At 33.8% G+C, this 25,057-nt stretch overlaps 1 protein-coding gene across 2 annotated transcripts in view; it reads right to left on the reverse strand.

Moving 5' to 3' along the window:
- LOC128683108 (uncharacterized protein) overlaps positions 1–25,057 on the reverse strand; it is a 95,359-nt gene that overhangs the window by 7,346 nt on the left and 62,956 nt on the right. The window contains exons 4-15 of one of the 2 annotated variants that reach the window (XM_053768366.1): positions 22,946–23,082; positions 20,108–20,292; positions 17,441–17,569; positions 16,348–16,468; positions 13,695–13,979; positions 12,069–12,261; positions 10,768–10,896; positions 10,081–10,306; positions 5,028–5,201; positions 2,499–2,686; positions 997–1,112; positions 671–757 (exon numbers count right to left, since the gene is read on the reverse strand). In XM_053768366.1, coding sequence (XP_053624341.1) covers positions 671–757; positions 997–1,112; positions 2,499–2,686; positions 5,028–5,201; positions 10,081–10,306; positions 10,768–10,896; positions 12,069–12,261; positions 13,695–13,979; positions 16,348–16,468; positions 17,441–17,569; positions 20,108–20,292; positions 22,946–23,082 — 1,970 coding nt within the window. Of the gene's footprint in view, positions 1–670; positions 758–996; positions 1,113–2,498; positions 2,699–5,027; positions 5,202–10,080; positions 10,307–10,767; positions 10,897–12,068; positions 12,262–13,694; positions 13,980–16,347; positions 16,469–17,440; positions 17,570–20,107; positions 20,293–22,945; positions 23,083–25,057 lie in introns of both variants that reach the window. The other variant, XM_053768365.1, reaches the window with a different exon arrangement.

The raw sequence follows: 25,057 nt of genomic DNA on the forward strand, positions 1-25,057 counted from the left end.
TGTTCTGTTAATGCAAATAAAGTTGTTATCTATATATCAGTCTATCTATATACATAGGAAGATAGAAAGCTAGATAAATATCGCTAAGCAATAGACAATAAATATAGTCATTCGCTCATTGTTCATAATTAGGTAAGTACATACTTAAATCTACCAGCTGTGCAAACTTCGCATGTTCTCGCATGTTCGGAAGCATATGAAGTGGTCCTGTAGTCGGATGTAGTACGTCAACGTAGATTCTAGATTATTTTATATATTTTTACCTTTATGAATCATTCATAAATGGCATGAAATTTTCATATAACACCAATACTTGAAAGTTTGATTATATAACAATAACATCGTCATGAAATTAGATCGCTGTGCAAGATTTTTGAGTAAAATATCCCGAAATATAATGGCGGTGTTCTTAAAAATAGGCTACCTTTTAATGCAAAATAACATTAACTGCACGATAAAAGGTAACCTATGCTAATCCTGCCAGTCTAGTCAATCTCTGTGCAATTTTTAATCCTTCTACTCAATAGTTTCTTAGTTTATTTGTTATAAACATTAAAATAAATTTAAAAGTCAAACATATAAATTAAAAGACGATGTGTCAACTTTGCAGGTCAAGTTTGTGAAGTTAGTTGAGAAGTATAATGTAACAAATCGTTGATGAAATGATTACCTTTTCCGAATAGCATATCATCTGTTTCCCGCCCCCTGGTTGTGGAGCCGGCACTGGCCGGTACCTTGCGGGGGCTGGACAGAGAGTCTGAAAATAATGATAATATAATTATTTTGTAAACAAACGTGATGTTGTCCCTAGCTCCACCATGTTTGACCGCAAGCCTATATATTCCTAATTTAATTACAATTGGACGGAGCAGTTTAGTCTTGAAAGCGCAACAGACTTTTGTATTGTGTTTGTATTTTGACAACGTAATTTTGTTTGCAGTTTTTGTTTTCTACTACTACTGCAATTGACTAACACCGGGGCCAGAGGTGACCCACCTGTATTTGCAAGGGATAGTGCGCCCGCTGCGGTTGCGCTGCCACCGGCGCCGGTTGCGGAGTGCTGGTCCCACTGCGCGTCTGCTGTGTTTGGTAGTATGTGTGCATGCGGCTATCTGCGAGTGTAAACCAAGCTTGCGTTTTTATATTTTTTTATACATTTTAAACCAATAGCATAACAGCACAAAAGTAGTTCAACATCAACAATCTTAATCAACAATAATAACAATAATAGGTCGTCTAGCTTTTACAATGATTTAACTGCTAACGGTGACAAATAAACGCATTAAAACAAATTTAACAAAATGTTAATGTCATTTTTAGAGCTATACAGTAAACAATCTCGTGTTATCGCATTATATATATATATATATATATATATATATATATATATATATATATATATATATATATATATATATATATATATATATATATATATATATATATATATATATATATATACATATATATATATATATACATACATATATATAAATACAGACAGACACCAGACAAAAACAAGTTTACTTAGAAAGCGTATTCACGATACTATCCAGCAAAATATTCAGCAATATTAATTTTTACTTTGTACATTTTTGTCCGCCACATTCGCTTAATATAATTTTTAATTCATTTTTTCTCGCGTCACCCTGATTTTAAAATTAACTCACTAAGCAAAGCGATGAGTTGCTTCAATTTCATTTCTATAGAAAAGTTTTGAAAAATTGTATAAACTCAACATGCTGTTTTTAACGTTTAAACATTTTTAAATATTTCGTCGAGCGAAATGTTTTTGTATCTGCAAAAAATAGGTAAATTATTACGTGATTCAAAATAATTCGAGCTTTACTGGTTGAAACTCAAAGTAAATATATACGGTGTTGCAGATAAACTAATTAAGATGCGCGGTCTGAGAGTACTAGAGGTAGTGTTGTCCCTCTTAATTGTAAAGGTATTCAAAGGTTGATCGATATTCACTTAACAGATTTGCCTCACATATGCATTTCACTAAAGCTCGGATTTTTAGCCCTCGATCAAGTAAGAACCTACCTAAGATTGTTAATTTTTGACAATAATTCAGAAAAGGGATGTAGATAGGTAATTAATCAAATAAAATAAAATTGAAATTTCTACTCGACATCCAGATGTCGTACGAGGCGACTATCTAAGAAATTAACATCTTGAGCATTAGGACAACATTAGCATTCCATAACAAATTTGATTTGAAGGCGGCTGATAACTAAATCAAAGCCGTATCTTAAAAACAACCTTAAAAATAATAAAATACACATAGATGACCTCTTTATAGCAAAATTTACAGTAGAAACATAAGATTTTACAAGGTAGTGAAACATAAACGATCGCTAAGGTGATCCCCTGAGGGATCGGGCTACGGGATCCTTGTGGATGCCTTGGCAGTATTTTCTTCGCGTATCCCGTCTTTTAGGGCGAGATCGTTGAAAACGAAGAGTATGTATGTATTAGATTAGGTGACTCACAGTCGTTCGCGGTCCAATGCGCGCCGTAGTCGTGGTGTTGATAATGGTAGTGGTTGCTGTAGGGCACGTATAGTAGCTGGTGGTGGCTTCGTATGGGGGGCGGGGACTCCGGTCTCCGGCAGCGGGTCGCGTTCCGCACCGGCGACGTCTGCTCCGAGCTGGTCTGCGAGCTGTACAGCTCTTGACTACTGTCCGAACATCTAAAATAAGTATCACGGTGTCACAAAACGATCGGATGAACATATAAAGATGGAGTCGAGATTTTAGAGTTGGCAAGTTATATTTTAAATGAATTGGACCACAGAACTCTCAAAATGCCGTGGGCCAATCATTTTTAAAATTGGACAACAGCCCCTAGTAAATATACAACTAATTGGATCACTGCCCCGAAGTGGAACGAAAAATTAAAAAAATCTATTAAGCTGCAACATATCCACTAATATCAATTTTGATGTACTTATGGCAAACTCGGCATTTCAAAAATGTTTAGGTATGTAATAAATACGTAAAAAATGGTTATGTAATATTAATAATTTTTATATGTCGTCTACATGATGGTTACATAAAGCTGGCTGATGTATTGTACAAAAATCATGAATAAATCGAAGGATCTTTTCATCGAAATAAATCGAAGTAAATCCTTACGAGCAGGGAATACAATCCTTGGATTTTATATGTAGAAATTTCAGAGTACCTCTAAGCATATGCAGGGTTTTATATTGTAGATAATCGTGAACCATTGGGTTGAATATTCATTGTTGGAAATACTTATGGTATAATGTATTATAGTTTACAATTTCATGGTTGGATGGTCATTTATAACACATTTTTAATACTTGTTATCAATAATATAAAGCATGAAATACAATTAAAATTAAAGAAAATAACTTCGAGTAGGTACATACATGCGTAACTCGTATTAGGTTATGTAGCAATAGCCACAGTTCGCTCGCTTACTAAGCGAGAAAATGCGACGAGATTGAGCCTTTTAAGTATCATATTAGTAAAATAATCATCAATCAATTTTGAATAAATTTAAAAACATTGTTCTTGTCGGCGGTAAAACTAGGCTCATTACATAATTATTTACTTCAATCATTTTTTGTATTTTTATGAGGCCGCTAGTCGACCCTATTTTATAATTGCTGTAGTTTATCCAACACCTGGGAAATGCCAAATCGACTCTCTTTCCCACCTATTTCACACATATTATCTAAATTAGAAAGTATCATCAGTATATGAAAGTATGCATATATGAAAGTAAACTAAAACAAACGAAAATATAAAAATAATTTCCTTGCTAGCGTAGAATCTCGCTCAATAAATATGAATTTTTTATACGATTTTCTCTAAGAAATGTTCAAAGGTATTATATTCTCAGACTTGTTTAATCAAGTATCTTTAAGCTGTAAGGCAAATACACTTCTAGCCACCACCTGCAGCTCTACGAAAAGGAAAAAAAACATAAGTATTTTCATATTAAAACTCCATCAACTCTATCGCAGACCATTTAGGGTTGATTTAAAAAACTTATCCTAAACTTGAACCTTCATAAAAATTGGCTTAATTAGCAGCAGTAAAACTGTGTTAACATTTTCGCATTCGTGCGTCAAACTATTTTAAATAAGTATTTTAATCTGCCAAAGTAATGATAACTTCATTTATTGTGAAAAGATTATTACTATTATATCAATAATCGTAAAAATTACGTATATATTAATTAACAAGCTGAGAAAGTAATTTGAAACCAATCTCAATATACTAACGTACTAAACAATGTGAATACTGAGAAATGTTTCGCGTCAACACCGGTGTGAAGGGTCTGTCTGAAAATATTACATTCTACACTGAGAAATGAAAGTAACCTATTGTAACAATGGTGCATGTTGGCTCGCGAATATGAGTTGTAAATCGCAATTTCTTTCGAATTTATACGAGGCGGTGCTTTATACGACACCTGCCTACATGAATAATAAAAAAAACATCAAGCCTACAATATCTCAATGCCCAATATTTCATATTTTTAAAAACAATCATGTTTTCTGCCTGTCTGCATTAATAATACTTCTTTTACAAAACAATGCTCATCGCTGTCACAACAACTGTAGGTACACAGCAAGTTTCACATTTTCTTTCCGCCAGGTTATAATTTATATTATTCGCAAGAGAATAATGGCTTTTCATACGATTTTGCGGTATGTCTCCTTCCGGGTCGATTATAAATATACATAGCATAGTTTTATTATTAAGTACTGAATAATTTTAAAAACACATTAAAAAAGCCAATCACAGTTATACATGTTTTCAATTTGTATTAGCAATATTGATATAGATACTAGGGCCACATAAATAATAATGTAAAACAATTAAATGTTTTGCTTTAAAACGCTATATATATAGCCTATAAATATGAATCATTAATTAATATTAGTAAAACATAGCGACCACAAATAAAAATATTTAGTAAATATTAAAATAAAGCAAATATAGAACTGCTCTTTTCATAAGTACAAAAAAATATTTACTTACCCAACATTAGCATAAAGGGAACAGTTCCTATACATGCTGTCTTGCGACTGCCTTTGCTGGTAGTGTGCGTAGGTGGCCATGCTCTGCGCGTGCGCATAGCAGGCGTCAGTGTGTGGCTGTGGCACGGGGGTGCTACTGCACTGGCGGGCTGTCACGTAATCCGAAGACTTGGACCTGTTCATATAAATTTATGTCAATCATAAGCCAAAACTCTCCTAACATTGAGGCATAAAATAAAACACAAATAATTCGTGTTTTCCTCTTAGAGCAGATGATTAAATAAAAAATAAATAAATTAATTAATTTTATTTATTTACGTAATTATATAAATTAGAATCCCCTTATAGAACGAAACAAATATGTACCATGGGTCACAAATAGTTATCATCGTCATGGGGTGCCATCTTCAGTATACGGAAACCCTCACAACTTTGGGCCGATATTTTCAGTTGGTTGTATCTAAGTCCGATCCAATACTAACAAATAGTTACACAAGATTAAAAATCCATGGACCACAACACTTTTTGACAAGTGGTTACTTAATTTTTATATTTCTATCAATACATACAATAATACTGATCAGGGTTATTTTACAATTACTCGTAATGTAACAGGACCCATAATAGGCGAACCAAAGCATCTGGCAAAGCACCCGCAGAGCCTTTGGTGTGGCCACCCGACCGGAAGGCATCAATTCTAAGCCAACGGGTGGATCAGCTATATACATCCGGATAACTGCACTATATATACACAAATTACCTAATTGGTTACTTGGTTAAAAAATAAACTCATATTTAAATCATATCTATTAACCAATATCATAATTAAATAAACAATAATTAAATGTCACTTCAGTATCATTAATTAATTTACTTTTTTGTTCTCATTAAAGTTGTATGTTAGAAATGTATTTTGTCATACAAGAAATCATATATGAGTAAGTACCTATTGATTTCTTTTTGACATGGACTTAGTAAGTTAACTTAAGTAGGTACTTATTAAATCCATGGTTTTTTTACTAATCGGAAATTCCACCAGTATTAACGCAAGGTGCTTTAAAATGCTTATTCAAAATTTCATAGACGCGACATGACATGACATAGACATGAACTTCATACAATCAGCATTTTTAGATGTTGATGTTGATTTTTAGATGTTCAGTCACCTAATTAAATAAAACCATCATAGGTAAGTAATATTTCTATTATCTATGCAAAGAATATTTCCATAGAATTGATATCTACTAATTTTTAATTTAATAAGTAAGTACTTCACGGAGTACTTACTTATTAAATCTATGAATATTTCCAATCTCATTTGTATTCCGACATTTCAAAAAGTTTTTACTACGTATTTTTTTGCTCTATGAAAATAACAAGATAAAACTCATGTTTTATTCAAATATTTTACGATCTATTTTAAGAGAATCAAGTAATTTTTCACTTTTTTTACGTATATTAGATGTTACATAAAAATAAATTTTTGAAAAAATAAGAGTCCTTCATAATAAAGTAATTCTGTCTGGCATTTCACTATAACCAAAATTCAGAGCTCTTCAAAGTAATGTATTATTATTGAAATGAAACATATTTCAGTATTTTATCATTATCAATCAATATTTTAGTTTTAACCCAAAGTAATAAATCCATGCGATCTGTATGAATGCGATAAACTCAAAAATTACCGGAGATAATTTTGAAATACTTTTATCAATGGTTAGCACCTATTCTCGAGGAAGGTGTAGGTGTATACGGGACGAGCCACAGTATTCAATAAAACTACTTGCATTTTATCACTCGTTTTATCAAGTTTCTTTCCCATTCTTACATGACAAAAGTTATTGGCCTAAGCACCGCTCCTGTAACTTGTAGGCCTCTAACTAAGCAACGTAAAATGCGTTTTCGCGAATCCGTTGATAACAAATTGCCAGATGTAGACCTCACAAAAAACCCGAATGACCAATACAATGAGGTGTTCAATATAGTAGAAAAAGAATTCAAAAAATCTTTTCCTATCAAAACTTTCATCAAGAAAGATAAACTTAACTTTTGTGATTGGGCCTCAAACGGTATCTATATTAGTAGAAACAGACTTTATGAACTTTATGGCCAAAAACAGTACAATCTTAATGCGGAATTCATAACATATGTTAAACGCTATTCTAAAACTTTTAAAAAAGTATGTTCTGTCGCGAAATCTTTGTATTTAACTAATAAAATAAAAAATTCGAGTGATAAGATAAAGACCGCCTGGTCCATCATAAATAAAGAGACTGGTAAAATTAACACGCGCGACGTAAATTTTGTATTAAAACTTGACGGTAAAACCATAAGTGCAGATGACGAAGTTTCCAACGAATTTAATAATTTCTTTTCCAACATTTCTAAGAATATCACAGGATCCCTTTTCTCTTGCTCCTATGCGGCAGATGATCTATTAAAAAGAAATGCTCCGGACCCTAAGTCCACTTTTACATTCAGACATATTACACCAGATGAAATTATATCTGCTTTTAAAGCCCTAAATGTTAAAAACACTGAGGACCTGTGGGGGTTTTCCGTCTCAGTATTGAGCAGCATTATTGACCTGATTGCTCCTCACCTAACCATAATATTCAATAAATGTATATCTGAAGGCGTGTTCCCAGACTTAATGAAAATAAGTAAAGTAATTCCTCTATTTAAACAAGGCGTTAAACATGATCCCACAAACTATAGACCTATTTCTATATTACCCACTCTAAGTAAAATATTTGAAAAAATTATTTTCAGTCAACTTGTGTCGTATTTTAATATAAATAAAATTTTACATAATCGTCAATACGGTTTCACCAAAGGTCGTTCAACTACTGATGCAGCAGCCACTTTAGTCGAAATAATTAATGAAGCTTGGGAATCCAAGCAAGATGTCGTAGGTATTTTCTGTGACTTATCGAAAGCTTTTGACTGTGTAGATCATAATATACTCAAAAATAAACTTCAACATTATGGTGTCACTGGCGCGGCTCTTAGTGTTCTTTCGTCTTACCTAGATAATAGAACACAGAGAGTAGAAATTAACAAAACAATTTCCGATAGTGCACCTGTTCACATAGGCGTACCTCAAGGCTCCATTATCGGTCCCTTTTTATTTTTGATTTATATTAACGACCTCCCATGCCTTGCCCAACATTTATGCGAAGTAGTTCTATTTGCAGACGATACATCCTTATTATTTAAAGTCGATAGAAAAAGTGAAAACTATAACTTTATAAGTAATAGCATGTCGGTAGTGCTTAACTGGTTTACAACCAACAACTTAGCTCTAAATACAGAGAAGACAAAATGTATTAAATTTTCTCTCTTAAATAACTCGCACAATGTTATACCTTTAACAGTAAATGGTAAAGCTCTGGAATGGGTACATAGTACTAAATTCCTGGGCATTACTGTGGACGACAAATTAAAGTGGGATAAACATATTGAAATCACGGCCAAAAAACTTAGTACGGCAGCTTTTGCAGTGAGAAGGATCAGACAGTGTACGAACATAGATACAGCTAGACTTGTGTATTTCAGCTACTTTCATAGCATTATGTCCTACGGACTATTAGTTTGGGGTAATGCAGCTGACATAGGAAAAATTTTTGTATTACAGAAAAGAGCTATCCGTTTTATTTATGGGTTAAAACCTCGAGATTCTCTTCAAGAACTCTTCAAATCAATTAACATCCTCACTGTGGTATGTCAGTATATCTTTGATGTGCTTATTTTTGTCAAATCAAATTTACATTTATATAAAAAATTAAACGAAGTAAATAGTGTAAACACTAGAAATAAGCACAAACTTTGTATGAATAGATTCAGGCTTAAAAAGGTTCGGCGGTCTTTCGTGGGTCAAAGTGTAAAATTATTCAATAAACTCCCTGCAGAGGCTATTAATCTGCCAATGAAAAATTTTAAAATTTATGTTAAGAAAAATTTAATGGATAAAGCGTATTACACAATTAACGCCTATTTGACTGATAAAAACGCTTGGATCCTCCCGACAACTTTGCCACTCCACACATGATCTCCTAATTTTTATTTTACTGTTTTTTATTATTTTATTCACAATTTTGAATTTTGTTATAATAATTCGTATGGCATTTAAATTTTATTTGTAAAACATGTACGTGATTTGTGATCTTCAAGTGTCTGAATTATACTTCTATTTCGACGAATAAGAATTGTAATTATGAAGTCATGGGAATCGAGTGTGTCATGCTCACTCAAATGGTCAATCTGGTGGTGGCGTCGTGGGCCGGGTCGTGAGGTTCCCTCTATTATGGTTGAGCTACGCGATGGCTGTCCCATGCGTCAACTCGTGAACGGGTGCTGCCAGAGGGAACTGGTCATCTCGTTTCTCATATATTTTCATGTAAGTTAATTGTGTTTCACATCGATATATATATATATATATATATATATATATATATATATATATATATATATTATAATCAGCACTCGGATCACAATCATAACCTGTTTTGATATACCTTTTGACTATGTACATTATGTACTTTTATATATTATTAGAAAGAAAAGAAAAAAATTTTTTTTTGTAAGAAACAATAATGGTAAGCCGATCTGGCATGATAGGGACCAACACTGTTCAAATGAGTTTCTTTCGGCATTTCTTCTCAGCAGTGGTCGTTCCGAAATGCCAGTAGTTTCTAGCTTGTGAGAAATAACTATAAATTTAAAGATTGACGAGAAAAAGTGCCTGTGAAGGTCTAATTTCTGAATAAATGATTTGAATTTGAATTTGAATTTGAATTTGAATTTGAATTTGAATTTGGCAAGATAATTCTTTTCCCACTAAAAGTTTAAACGTTAGTGTTTAAAATTGATTATTAACACTAGGGGCCTGTATCAGTTTAGCTCAGTACAAATTTATTTTGCATTGTTATCGCATTTAGATACATTCAAAAGTAAAGTTAGACTGATACAAAGATATTAAATTTGATTCTATAACGGCTTCAATGCTCTAGCGCTACGCTATATATACGTCATTCCGTAAGAAATAAACTTACCAATTTGAGTTAGCGCTGGCTCTACTTTGAGGCCTGGAATTGAGGTTAGCCTCCGAGTAGTAAGGCCAGGAGTAGTTGGAGCTGGTGCGCTGGCAGGAGTGTGCCGGGGGCTGCACGGTCGCAGAGGATGGCTGTAGTTCGTTCTGCATCTGTTGGAGAAGCTCGTCCGACGCTCCCAACTGCTGCTTCACAGCGATGCCGCGCACCGCTGGCCGCCGGTGGAAGCCTGAGCAGTAAAATCATCAATCATCTTCAGTTCTCAAATCAAGAAGCAATTACACTTCTTATTTGCATATCGACGGTATTTGTATCATGAATATATTATGAACCATTTCTTCTCGTAGGTTTTAATTGTGCATTATTGCATTTTAAGTAGATCAGCATATTAATGTTTAAGTAGATATTGGCAGGGTAGTCATTCGGCAAATTATAATAATAGACATAAATAAAAATACATGGACAAATTAGACAGCTGAAAAAGCTAAACAAAATAAGTTCGAGATTTGTATTATGGGATACTAACTCAACGATAGTATATAGTTTTAAATATATAAATATATAGACATCTAAAACTGAGGTAAATTTGAATAAAAACAATTTTCATCATCAAGCTCTTCAAATTTTCATCGTGAAGCTCTCCAATATGATGGCCATTATGCTAAATGTGGAGATAATTAGACCAGGTACCATAATCGTCATGCTCGTCGTCACTGCTGACTGGCTGCGAGTCCTGTCCGTACCGCTGTCGGAGCCGTTCGGTGCGCGGCGCGGTGGCTCGAGCGAACGCCGCCAGCCCGTCATCGCCTTCACCAGCACCTAAGGTGAAACAAAAACCGACTACAAAACTATGATTCAGTTAAACACTCGATAAACCTGGGAAGAATGGACATTATCAGCTTTCAAAATGCTGTTACAATATTATGTACTATAGTTTAATTTTCATCACTTGACATAAAACTCTACCCTACATTTGAACGAATTAACAATATTTCACTCTATACGTAGTTTTTCGGCCAATATTTCACAAATAAATAAGCCAGGAATAATTATGATATATTTTACCAAAGCTTTCATCAATTAGCGCTTAATTTGAGGATAATATTCCACTAGGCAGCCGACAAACACGTCCTGGAATATCATGCAGATAAGCCGTCAAAGAGGCGCTCGCTAACTGTCAATCAACGCTACTTACACGCTTGGTGGAATGGAAACTCCGATAAGTGTAACGCTGCATGTTCATTAATTACATATTACGAATCATCTAATTATTTAATAATATTGCTTTTTTTCGATAGTCCATCAACATGAATATTATTTAGACACTTCTATTATCATAAACACCTATCAAAGTAATCTAAAAATGTTTCATTGTTTTCCGTAACAAGGATCTTGCAGCTTTTGTTGACAAGAATAATGTAGGATAATGAACTGAAGAAGTATGAACTTCTCAGTTGTCACTTGCTTTACAAAATTAAGTGCACTTTGCACAGTTTACATCCAGTTTTTAAAATCCTCAGTAAAGTTAAATGAGAGTATTTATATTAAACTTGAGTACTGACTTCGCAAGCTAGCTTAAGTAGTTGGCCGTTGTAATGCACTTTCACAGAAGGTAACACCAAAATAAGTCTTTGTTTATTGTAAACAAGAATGATTTTTAGATAGGAACAGATAGTAAAATTTCCATACAGTTGTAATCCGAAATGGTAAATCTAATACCTAATAATAATAAAGGTAAATTTCCCACGAGTTGTGAGAGTAAATGACAGGTTAAATTGTTGTGAAAATATCAATATAGGATCAAAAGAAAAGCAAGTAAAGCTCAAGAAGAAGACAGAAAGTTGTATGCAAACCAGGTAACTCTAGACTCAAAAGACTTTCTGACAATGGGATTATAAGTATGTTTATATTGTGGGATTCGGGAAAATTCAACGTGGGCAGTGAATTCCAAACTTAGAGAAATATCGGATTATTAGACTAATTTACAGTACCTGGAGTCCCGGCCAGCACATCAGGCGCCGGGGCATCATTGTGTTCTTGGAGGTCGATGGTGGTGGCCACCGCGGCCGAGGTCCGGTCTCCAGGAGGAACATAGTAGAAGCCCTCATGATGCACAGTGTTGCCCACACAAGCCGTCAACGGCGCCAGGGTCGACAGGAACTGCCTTCGTGGCTCTGATTTTGGCTAAAGGTGTAAATAAAAAAATAAAAAAATGCGTTATTGGTATGTAGACGCACCAGATTTTTCAGTGTCGGCCAAGTCCCATACACCATTAGGCATTTTTAGGCAGGCAAAAATACCACAACCTAATTGCTGCTTGTGAACAAGCGTATGAAACGCCTCCACTACGCTATGGATGCGACTTTTTGTCACGTGGCGCCACCATGGCGTATTTTTGTTATGATTAACACTTTCACAACTCAAATTCTGTATCTGATTGTGTAAAAGAATCGGTGATATAAGAAAAGTTGCGTTGAGAGTATACATAAATGTACTACTGATTTTCTTCACTTGACATAAAACATTTGAACAAAATAAGTATATAATATATATGTCATGACATATATAAGTAACTTAGGGTGATTAGCTAATTAAATATATAACAAACTGCTAACAATAACTACATAAGCTGCGGAACACTTACTCGCACAGTTAGTAACTACTAAAATAGTGCTATAAAATATTTTTTCGGAGACATAAGTGTAACTAAGGGCAACCAGTAACTTAACTATTATTATATGTGTTGTGTATTAGAACTGTTTAGAACACAACTGTGTGCACATTATTAGAGCGCAATCTAATATAAAACCTGAAAATTAGATCACCGTCGTAGTCTAATCGTCGACCATCAGCTGTCGGGTTAAACGTGTTGAAATATACGAGGAGCTTTAAGGCTACTTTAAGAGCCAAGGGCCGCAGGGTGCGCAGGTGTATCGCGGTAATTTATTGGCATATTAAGGTGTTTTAAATTCGTTCTTACGTCTATTGTATCCATTTCCGTTGGACTGTTATTGCAATAATAACAACAAAACTTGAATTGAGTTTTCTCGTGGGACTTTCATAAGTCACCGTCGTTTAAAGTTTGAACAACACGGTAGAGTTATAAATGCCACAAGTTTTAGTAAATGTGAATAGTTGATAAACAAGTTTTAGATCTAATTATTGTCTGAAATTATAACATGATATCGTAAGTGGTAGTATAAATACTTATATTTACTAGGTATATTATAAGGTTATAATGTCTATATGTTGCAGTTAAGCTTACACAATTTTACACAAAATTATCAAACAAGTGCTGTACAGTACGATATGAAAATATTTAAATTAATGAGCTAAGATATAGATTCTCGTCATTTAAAACGATATCATGATTACATAATTGAATATTAATGCTTCTGTTATCCCTATAGTATATAAGTATTGAATTCTACTTTCTAACCGCTCTGAGAATATATATTCAGATGTTGTAAATAAAATATTAGAAACTCGTTTATTTAATTATACCTACATTGTTAGTGTCTTCAATAAGCAAATGATTGTGTCAGAATGTTTTTACTCTAGTTCTAATTCTATGATAACATATGTTCATTGATAATTACCACCATATTACCACATACCTTTTGTGGTTCCTGATGCACATCGCCTAAGTCTGGTGGTTGTTGGCGTGTGGGTACTGGGACTGAAATCGTGGACGAAGAAGAACTGGAGGATGCACTCCCGAAAGCCTTCTCACTGTTTTTGTCGACACTGTTGTATGACTTGTCACTGGACTTGTCGCTGGACTTATCGCTGTTGGAGAATTTGTCCAGAACCCCAGAGGGCGACGACCTGTGCTCCTCTGGCTCATCTTCCACGTCACACGTGAGTAGACGGATGCGTTCGGCCAAGGATGTTGTTTCTGCCTAAATATTTATCGGGATATTAAACTAAACAATCGATTAAAGCTTATTGATATGTTGAATGACAATTATTTGCAGGTTCAGACCTCAGTGTGGTGTCTACTCAAGAGGAAAACATATTCAGTTACCGCCGGAGGAAATCGTAGTAATACATAAATAGACGTAGTTATACAAAATGGTTGAAAACAAAATACGTAGTATCTACTAGATACGTGTGGATGTAATGGTATCATAACTGAATAATTAATGGCTATAAATCTCTGACTACATCCTTTCGGTTTGGTCGACCTAAGCTACAAATAAACGTAAATCATTCCCATTGTAATTGTTGAATCCCAGTTTTACTAACAGCCACATGCCAGCAGCATACCAGTAAGTTCAAAATCGATCTCGTCAAGTTATCGCCGTGACTGAAATTGGTCGGATACAAGTCGGACATCATCATCATAAGCATTTGTAAACATAATTCCCAGTAGATCTACTAGTAATACTCCTCAGTAGGATTATCTATTGAAACGGTCGCGCTTATTGACGTCAAGATTTGAGTGCAATCAACATCACATCAATAACCTCAAGGAACATAGAACCGTGAGTATTTGTATAACCTACATGTATCTCTATGAGGCGGCAATAGAAACTAATTTTCAATGAATTACACGCAGATGGCTGTCGTGAGAACGCTAGAGGTGAGTTTCAGATGTATTCAAAATGTATTACAAAGCCATCCTTTCAAAATAGGGTGAAACCTTTTTGTACGAATTATTTTGTGTTAATTATTTTTTGCAACTTGTAGGCGACGAATCTTCAATTTGAATTTGAATCTGATCCATTTTAAGATTATTATAGAGATAACAACGTTAGGGATGAAAAGATATGCTGAATACATAAATATAGATTTTTATTTTAAAAGTTGTAAATTTAATAACAAGTAGATTAAAAAAAAATAAAAGGCAACTATAGCGAGAAAAAAAAAGAAATTGCTTTTCAATTTTGTATTTTTTAACTAGTATAGTGGCCAAACGAGCATGCAGGTCGCCAGATGGAAAGGAAACACCGCTTCTCATGGACACCGGCTACCTGCTACCAATCACCGGTGTGTTGCAGACATTTTGTGAAAGCGATAGAATATTTTATTGAAATCACCAATGTGTCTTTATTTTTCAATTAATAATTGTTACCTACCAAAAATAATGAAATAATTTACTGGATCAGTTTAGTTACGTTCTATTGTTGGATGTTGATCAGATCAATTACGTACGTAATTTACACAAATGTGATTAAGTAGGTGTACTCAGAACCTGTTAAAGCTGAATCGATCAGGTATATTTTAATAGATACCTAATTAATACCTGACTGACCAATGGTGCTAACAATGCATTCACTCAAGCGAGGGATATGTGTTGTCCCTATATAGCTCGACAATATACAGGCTGTATTAACAGCAATACCATAATGACCCCTAGAAGTAATCTAAGCGCTTTCTCGGTCATTTCCTGACCTTTGTCTGGTCTTTGTTATGTGTAATTATCAGTTGTTGCTACGAATGACGCAACGACAACATCGACCCAGCACTGTTGGGCTGTCATAGCCGCACCACTCACCTAGGAGGTTAACTCTCACCAATCTGTGGTTTGTCAGCCCACTCACATGTTGATAACTCGATGTATTGGTGAAAACGAAACGGCTATAGATTTTATGAATAGGTACGTATTTTTCAATTCTCTATATCGGTTGACCATTTTAATATCATAAAATATTTTTTTAAGATAATGTTCATATATTTTCTTAGAGTTGTAAGAAAGCTAGAAAACATTAAACATTGCAACTGAAAACTCGAACTGAGGCACACTGAAAAGCATCCAAAAACCACACGAACTTGTAAATTCACTCTAACGAATGAGGGTAGTTCCGGAAAAAGCGCAGAAGGCGGGAAAGAAGGAGGTCAAGTTGTGGGCTCCAAGCGGCGGAACTGCATCGCTAATTGGATCGCGTTGGGTTGAATGTCAATTCAAAGGTCAATAAAAATAGATTACAGTTGTTTTACTAATGAAATATAGCTGTGAAACTGCGAAAAAAAATTTTTTAAGATTACTGGTTTTATAATAATAAGTTTTTTTTTTTTCATTTTGAGGCTTAATTAGTGATTTGTTTCCTATTCTTATTTTAGTTATTTTTAATAAACGTACTGGCAAATTTCAAACAACGTACAATAACTTTTTCAAATAATCATAAAATAAGTAAAAAATTCAAGATAGAAATAGTGTATGTGTTTTTCCAGGTTATATTTTACCCGCGTACTAAATTTTATAACAATCCATTCAGTAGATAGTGCATGTAAAACTAATAAACATACACACATATAATTATTTACCTTTGGTATCTGCTTTTTTCTAGCCTCGCTCCGCAGAAGCGAGCACCGCAATGCGTTCCGCTCCGCCACCCGCCTCACCGCTGCCTCCTCTGTCTTGGGCCGCACGCCCGCATCCCATGCTCTGTAAATTAATAAAGTTTTAGTTACCTATACCTAAACTGTGATAATACGTCTAATTTCCCTAAAAATACTTTGATCTTTATGTTATGAAAATAAATATAGCTGTTTAGATTTTTTGAAAATAAATATTATTATTGACCTATCTATACCTACATAATTTATTGACCATTTCATTTCTTTGTAAAATATTTTATGGAAAATATAAATTCTGTTTTCTGGAAACAGAAATTTAATAGTTTAATTTGAGTAGAAACCTATAATTAACAAGCTTAGCTGTACAGGATGCCGAAACATTTTAATTGCAAATGTGTGGCGAATTGTGATCAAAAACGAATCGAACGTTAGTACGTCAATTTTTATAGAAATCCACGATTTGTGCCATCTAGATAAACTGGCACAAATCGGAGTCCTTGATTAGATTTGTCGTGACTGTCTGACTATCGTTATAGGTATACAAAGTTGAAATAAATAATTGTCAGCTATCCGCTTTAATATTTTTAAGCACTCAAACTGCACTTGAAAATTAAACCTATCAAAATGACAATATCGCAAACAATGGAATGTGGAAATCAATCATCGGGTTCGCGCCAAAAAAAATGTTGACCGGTTGGTACGCTACAGCAATTTGTTTAAAATAAGTAAGCTTTATCTATTTCAGTAAATATATGTTATAGTTATATATACAAAATTACATCGTTACCTCGTTATAGCAAAAGTAATACGTAAAGTTAATGGAATAAATTAGCATCCCTCGTCCTCAGGACTGACACCCATATCATTCTTGACGATATCAAGCCAGCACTCCTGTGGTTTGCCTCTACTGCCAGGGCTAGGCGGGAACGGCATAGCCAGATATTTCTTCTATATGTACCTATTTTGCTAGTCTACGCAAGACGTAGCCTTACCAGCGTAAGTATCTGACTTCGGCGAATGAGCAAGTATCACCTGGTTGAACGGCTGTATTGCTAAGTACCGTAAAGTTTCTGACGTGACGAGCTGGGGCTCGATGGCGGGCGGAGGCGGCCGTCCGCTGTTGAACAACTGCTGGACCGCTGAATTGGTCTTTGGGGCTTGGATCGTGAGGATTAGCGGTGTTTCCAGTCTACAAAAAATATCAATCTGTCGTCAGGGCAATGTAACATCACAATCATTACCAAAAACCTTTTTTTAAACCGCAAGCCCACCATAACCCTTACGGAATGATTCAAATACAGATAAATATAGGAATCACAATGAATTGCTACGAAGATAGGTATTCATAGCATTTATAGCTTAATCTAATTCTAGTTAATCTGTATTTCTATAAAGAAATTGTATTGATATGACTAAACGTAAACTAGTTAAAATATATATAAATAAAGAACAACAAAATTAAAGTTACCTTAAATTTAAATTAAAGTATAAATAAAAAAAAAACATTGACAGATTCTAAAGAAGTGTGTATTAACACCTGAAACACCCTATTATTTATTTGTCTAGTAATCAATCTTATTTGTAGATCTATTAAATTATAATTAAGTTCTTACACTATTAAGCAATGTTAGTCAAGTGGTTAACCGTCCGTCTGTATATACTTGCTATCTGACTTCATTGACTACCTCCTTCCAACACCCGGTGAAGGAAAACATCAAGAGTTTGCAATTACTTGCTGCTGGACTGGACGCGGTAGATACATGTGAAAGTCATGTCAGATGCCTTTAGGCGACTTGAATTCAATCTGACAACACGTCCCGGTCAGGTCAAGATGAATAATCTGAATGATCTTTATTAGGTTGCTAGGTTGACCTGTGTCTTGGATGTTTATCTAATATATACTTATATGTATTTGTTATAGAATATACTAGGTCATGCCCGCGGCTTCGCACGCGTGAAATTCAGGAATCGAAGTCAAATTTCAGTTATTCTTTTATCGCGTATTTTAAGACTAGTAAAATTACAAATTAAAACTAATGATTCAAATACGTATTTTTTGTCATCTTTAGTTTAATTCCCCGTTTTCCGCTAAGATTTCCGCTACCTACCTATCTAATTTCGAAACTTGTCCTGCCGCGTTTCCTACAAATTATCCCATGTTGTTTCCCGAATCCTGCCCTATCCTATTTCCCGCTACGTACGAGTATCCTACTCCCGCTTCCCAAAACGCGTGCCGAAAATTTCATGGACAAACAAATTTCAATCAAAAATTTCATGTGACTCAATTAAAAAATTACGATGCATCATACAAACTTGCAACCCCTATTTCACCCTATCTACCCCTATAGGGATGTAATTTTCAAAATCTAATTAATGCATTATTATTTTTACAAACTACAAATTTAAATTAAATATGTCATGTGTCTCACTTTAAAAATGACGATCTTTCATACAAACTTGCAACCCCTATTTCACCCTAATAGGGAAATAATTTTTAAATTCTAATTTTTTCATTATTATTTTTTACTAATTACAAATGTCATATAACATAATTCAATATACACCAATATTCGTAAGTTTCCTGTAGTATTAATATTAAGTTATGGCATCCGCGGAAGACCAGCGCAGCGCCCTGACCACGGCATATACTGAGCGGAGACCGTTTTGTCTCATGCATTACATTTGTTTTTATTTGTACTGTTCTGTATGTAATAATATGTTTGAGCAAATAAACGTTTACTTTCTTCTTTGGCAATCCCAATTTCACCCCCTTAGGGATGGAATTTCTAAATATCCTTTCTTAGCGGACGTCTCCTAATCACAGTCTACCTTCCTGCTAAATTTTTTCTTCATGAGCTCAGTAGTTTTCGAGGTTTCGTGATACGTGAGTGAGTGTTTTTCGTTTTTATATATAGAAGAAGAATATACATAGATGTGTATCGTTGATTTAGTTCCCATAACACAAGTCTTGAACTTACTTTGGCTAACTCAATCAGTGTTTCCTATTTGTACCCTAATATTTATCTATTACATCCTCATGCGGAATTGAAATAAACAAAATAGCGCACGGTTTTAGTTATATAAATTTGACAAAGCATTCATTATTCTAAATGTGAACTGGCATTTCTATTTACAATTTGAACATAATGAATGCGTTTCGCTTGTTTTCGTAATGCTTACATCGAAATAGTTTACCAATCATACACATTATAGTTATCTAAGTAGTTATAATATTCTTTTTTATTTTAACAACAGTTAATTGGGATGGGTGAGCAAAATTTAAAAACTTTTGCGTTATTACTCTTTTTAAAGCTATGAAAGTGATTACATCTCTCTACAACCTTGGAGATTAAGTCCACCTATCCTATAATGGTCCCTGGATAGCGGGACCAATATAGGATATTGGTGGCCACTTGCCATGATAAAACATTCCTGTTATATTTTAATCACAACAAAAAATATTAAAACGTGTAAATATCAGAAGAGTGATAATCCGTACTTGTTTCAAGACTCTTGTACATTTTTTCTTGTGTACAAATTTTACTTATTGGAGTCTTTTGCAGAAAATGTTCTTTAATTTTGCTGCATAAGTATATGAATAATCCTCATATAATTCCGTTTATTATACAAAAATAAATAAAATTAAAGTGACATACAATTATCGTCTTTAATTAACTAAATAAAGTTATTATTTTATTTTTAACTACGAACTCTTATACTATCTTACCTGTGTGAAGTATAAGTGCTGAATTCCTTGTGCGTGGATGTTTCGACGTCGGAAGACTGGCTCGACTGAGGATCCTCCTTGCCTTTCTGTTCGGCTTCGTTCGGCCTCTCCACGAACCGGACTGAGCGTGGGGTCACCGATCCGTCCTCGTCGCTCGCCGTGGTGTTGGAACGCTGGTCATCATTCTGGTGACGGTGGTAACCATTTTCAGAGGATAGGAAATATTATACGGAATTCGAGAAGTCAAATTCTATACAATCAATGGTGAAATTATTCATCTGTGATATGTATCTGATGTTCAAAATGTTTCTCGCGATTTCAAGGTTGCTTCCGAAAAATTGTTCAGTACCATCGACTAAGCATGTAGATAAAATAATACTAAAGTAAGATCACCCTGAATATGATGCATTACATATGGATGGATCACACATGGACAGACGATCTGGACTAGATTGCTGAAAGGAGTTATCCAAAAATTAACCATTGCCTAAAAATAACACTAACAATACAGTGTTATTTTTACCAATATCAATAGGCTAGTTGACAAATTTTTGTTTTGATGACTATTCGAAGGAACTTATATTATTAGAAATATCAATGAAAAATTCACTGTGATAATGACAATACTTTCAAAGATATGTCAAAAATAAAATCACACATTTTTTTACTCGTCTAAACGCGATTTCATTCATTCATGACACGAATTAGTGACGTCACAACGTGCGAAAATGTTCGCGAAGATAGACCCGTTTTTTCAACAGCTACGTACGTGATGACTTCTTGTTGTTAGTTTTTTATCATGATCATTTGTTTTTATAATGTCATACTTTTTGAAAATGGACATTCCGATCAAATTTAAATCTTCGAATAATTATCCAGCTGCATTGTTACAGTCTATGAATTATCATAATGATCCTAAATATATCTATTTTACCTCGATTGTACATATTTTTTACAAATCTCTGAACTTGTCAACTACCCTATTTTCGGTTAAATAAGGATAATTTTTGGGAAGTACCTAAATATTTTTAAAAGTGTAAATAAGGTCCATTGCCTTCAGATCTATTTGTACTTCTTCAGATAAATTATTGATACATTATCACAACTTATTGCCTTACGAGTGTTTTGCAACTCTACGACCTCGTCCCGCTTATTAGTGGAATTGATATTCAGTAATAGAGACAACACTACCCAATCGCCTAAACAATCTCCTTTGATAGCAACTACAATATTACTAACTACTTTTACAGTAATAAAACCCTCCAGTAAAAAATATTAGAATGGATAACGGAAAATAAAATCACGCAAAAGGAAAATATTTTCTTCCGCGCTTGGCGTCAACTTGATAGATACATAGACACCATGTCAAGAGTTGTGTTAAAAGTGAATCAGTCGAATGTAATTTTTATTGGATGTTTATCCAATACACTGGAAAATGGAAAATGCAAGCGGTAGTACTATAAAATTTTATCGAAAAAAAAGTGTTAAATTGACTTTACATGTTTAACTAGAAAAGTTGAACGCTGAATCATTTTTCTATTTACTTTTTACACCGCTAGATAGACTCGGTCATAACACAAGCGGCAAAATGTTCAAACATTTTAAAATGACTATTTGATTTTATTCGTTTTGTTTTTTAACTTGTAATGTATGTATGTATGTTTTGTTTGTTCGGGTGGAATGAAAATTTTAGAGGAAAATGTTATTTTCTACTTTTAACTACATCTAAATACCTATATCTTATAAAAATCGATCTAGCGTGTCGTTGAAAGTGTAACATACAAACTTGCATGCATAATATTAAGTAAGTGCGTATATTTGTAAATCTATTCTGTTAAATAGATAATAATCAAACTTTGCATCTTGTATGGACATATGATTTTTAGTGCGTTAGTAGTCGCAAACTTACCTAGCCTACTATTATAATAGAAATTCTATAGACCTACTTACTTCCTTTATGATTTTTGTCAACTACCACAAAAGTTATAATTATTGGCAATTTTAAAGAAACAGTTTTGTATTATTAATGGATATAAGTATCGCTTAAATTATCAGTGCTATAAATTGTGCATTAGAGATGGTAAATGCACTCAATGATAGTTTGGTGACAGGTAATCGACCTAATACACAGTCACCGCACAATGATAAATCAGGATATTGGTTGGCTTTCCGAAGCTTATCAAACGGTTCTGCGGTTACACGGTCTCAAGACGTCACTAGTTGTTACGATTTTTAAACAACTTAATTAGTAGATACCTATTGTATCTGAATACCATCGTCGACTAACTAGTTTAGCTATAAATTGAACCTATTAGCCAAAACGTTATGATTATTTCTTTATACAGAACCCTAGCTTAGAGACTTTACAGACAAATGGATCTGCACTCAGACAGTAAGAGAAAACGTATTTATGAATACAATTAAAAACACTCAAAAGCGTTAGAGGAATAAAGGCAAAAACCAGGAAAACTCTCATGTTTAAATACAAACAATAGGTTTGCTTTTATTATTTGCGTAAGTTACTCAACTGTTGCTTTTTCCAGTGGAAATAGATTTGAAGCAAAACCTCGAATATTGTATGAGAACTGACTGCCAAAAATATTTTCAGCGCAAACCACAAACGAGTGGCGGCAGCGAAGTGGCATTCCACCAATGCACACGAAGCATTCGAATAATACTGGATATAAACATTTCAAAATTCTTCCTCTATATTGACGCATTCTGTTTGATATTTTTAGATAAACTTTTTGGTATTAAAATCAGTTGTGTACCATTGAGACGGAGCAGGGAGAAGACAGCGTCCCTGCGACAGCCGCTTTCAACGTTGCAATGACATACCTGATCGGTGGTCTCCTTATCAGTGTCCAGCGACTTCCACAGCCGCCCCCCCTTGAGAATGCCGCCGCGGCGCTGGCGCAGCGGAGAGCTCTCAGCAGACAGGCGAACTTCAACCTCAGCCATGTCGCTGTCTTCGCCTGCAGGTAATTAACAATTACATTTAATGCTATTTTCTATTTTACACTATGAATGGTGTAGATTTATATGTGTGGTGTTTATAGTGAAGCTCATATATTTTTTTATTTTTTTGTTAATTTAAAGAGCTTATTACGAAGGATTTAAATAAATGTGAGCCATATTAGGATTTAGCCGTGTCGGAATTTTATTTGCGCATTCGTTACTACACGTAACGTAAACGTTAGACTTCGCTTATAAAAAATAATCATCCTCTAAAAATAAATATTAAATATAGTTAGACTTTTGATCGGTGCGCATTCGCGTGCGCATTATTGTACACAATTGTGGCTAAATTTCATATAAAACACTAAATGCGCATAGTTTACGCAGGTCGGTGAGCATTGGCCTTGTAACAATATCAACTTATTATTACGAATCCATTACGAGTTTAAATTTAATATTCTTTAATTAGTATTTTTTAAATTGAAGTGTAGTCACATAATAAGTATTTTATTAGCTCAGTTAGTTCATTGTTAATTAATCATATCATACATACATATAATTAAATTTAAGAAAGGCCAAATTTGTACATTGGATTTTTTAAAATTCTTCATGGAATATACATAATTACTGATAAAGATCACGAAAATATAGTTTTGGAAATTTTTGTCTGCCTGTCTGTATGTCTGTCTGAACGCGCGTCACTCGAAATCTACTGGACCGATTTGCTTGAAATTTGGTATGTAGGTACCTTATATACCAGGCTAACATACATAGACAAATCTATGTAGGTATGTATTGGTATCTCGATTACTTTTATTATTAAATATACTCACTTAAAAAATAACTTTAAAAATCACTTATTTCCCAACATATTATAATCAGTTAACTAATACATATGTTAAAGAGAGTGGGCGAAGTGCGGCCTAACTTTTCACTTCTCACCATCGAATAGATTCGAAATGAGACACAGCGAGTTAATCATACGTCATATGTCATACAACAACTACACTGTATATCATTGGTCCGCTGTGTCTCACTTCGAATCGATTCGATGGTGAGAAATGAAATACTAACCCGCACTAACTCTTCTGTCTGTGTCATATTAACATTACGTTAGTTTATGTAATAAAAACTTATAATTTATATGATAGAAGGATTTAAATTTCAATAATTGAAAAGTCGATAAATGAAGCCCAATTTATACCGAAAGCTGGAGTTTAATGAACATCATGCTCAATTGAAAACCAGAGATTCAAAAAAAGGAATAATTGGAAATAGCCAACAAATTAATACAGAATAACGAAAGCACATAAGCGGATTAATGTGTCGGTTAACATGTCAAAGTGAAATCGTATTTGATAGCATTGCGTTCGATGCCGCAACTGCAATATGTGTAACGTTTGATAATTGGATATGAACCTAATTTTAGCCGAACACAGAACCAATTTTCGTTAGTAAATGATAGTTTGGTGCATGGCCTAACCAAAAGCGCGGATTAAATTTAAAAAATAAAGAGAAAATCCGGCATATCCTTTTTATCGATTTGAGCTATAAAAATATTTATTTGGATTAAAATCCTCGATATTATATGCACTTTAAATTGATATATCGAACATATATATTGTGAAACTTTTAAAAATTAAACTTACCGACCAAAGTAGCGCTATAAATAAAGATGACTATTTCTAAGTCCCAATTGTTAATAGTAGTAGTAACAATTCAAGTGGTAAGTCGCTTTTAACCACAGTAAAATTTGTCCTTTCGAAAAAATTATATATGTGTTTTTTGCGCATTTGATAATATATATATATTTTTGTTAGTAACTGCGTTTGCTAAATTATAATGGCTTCGTTCAGTAAAAGTATAAATCATATATAAACTAATAATAATTATTATATAATATATGATTATATAATTATTTATTTATATACCTACTTTCTATCATCCAAAAACTCAAACAAACTTCTGATTTATCAAATTGAAGACATTATT

This window comes from Plodia interpunctella, chromosome Z (genome assembly GCF_027563975.2).
Source record: "Plodia interpunctella isolate USDA-ARS_2022_Savannah chromosome Z, ilPloInte3.2, whole genome shotgun sequence".
NCBI lineage: Eukaryota > Metazoa > Arthropoda > Insecta > Lepidoptera > Pyralidae > Plodia > Plodia interpunctella.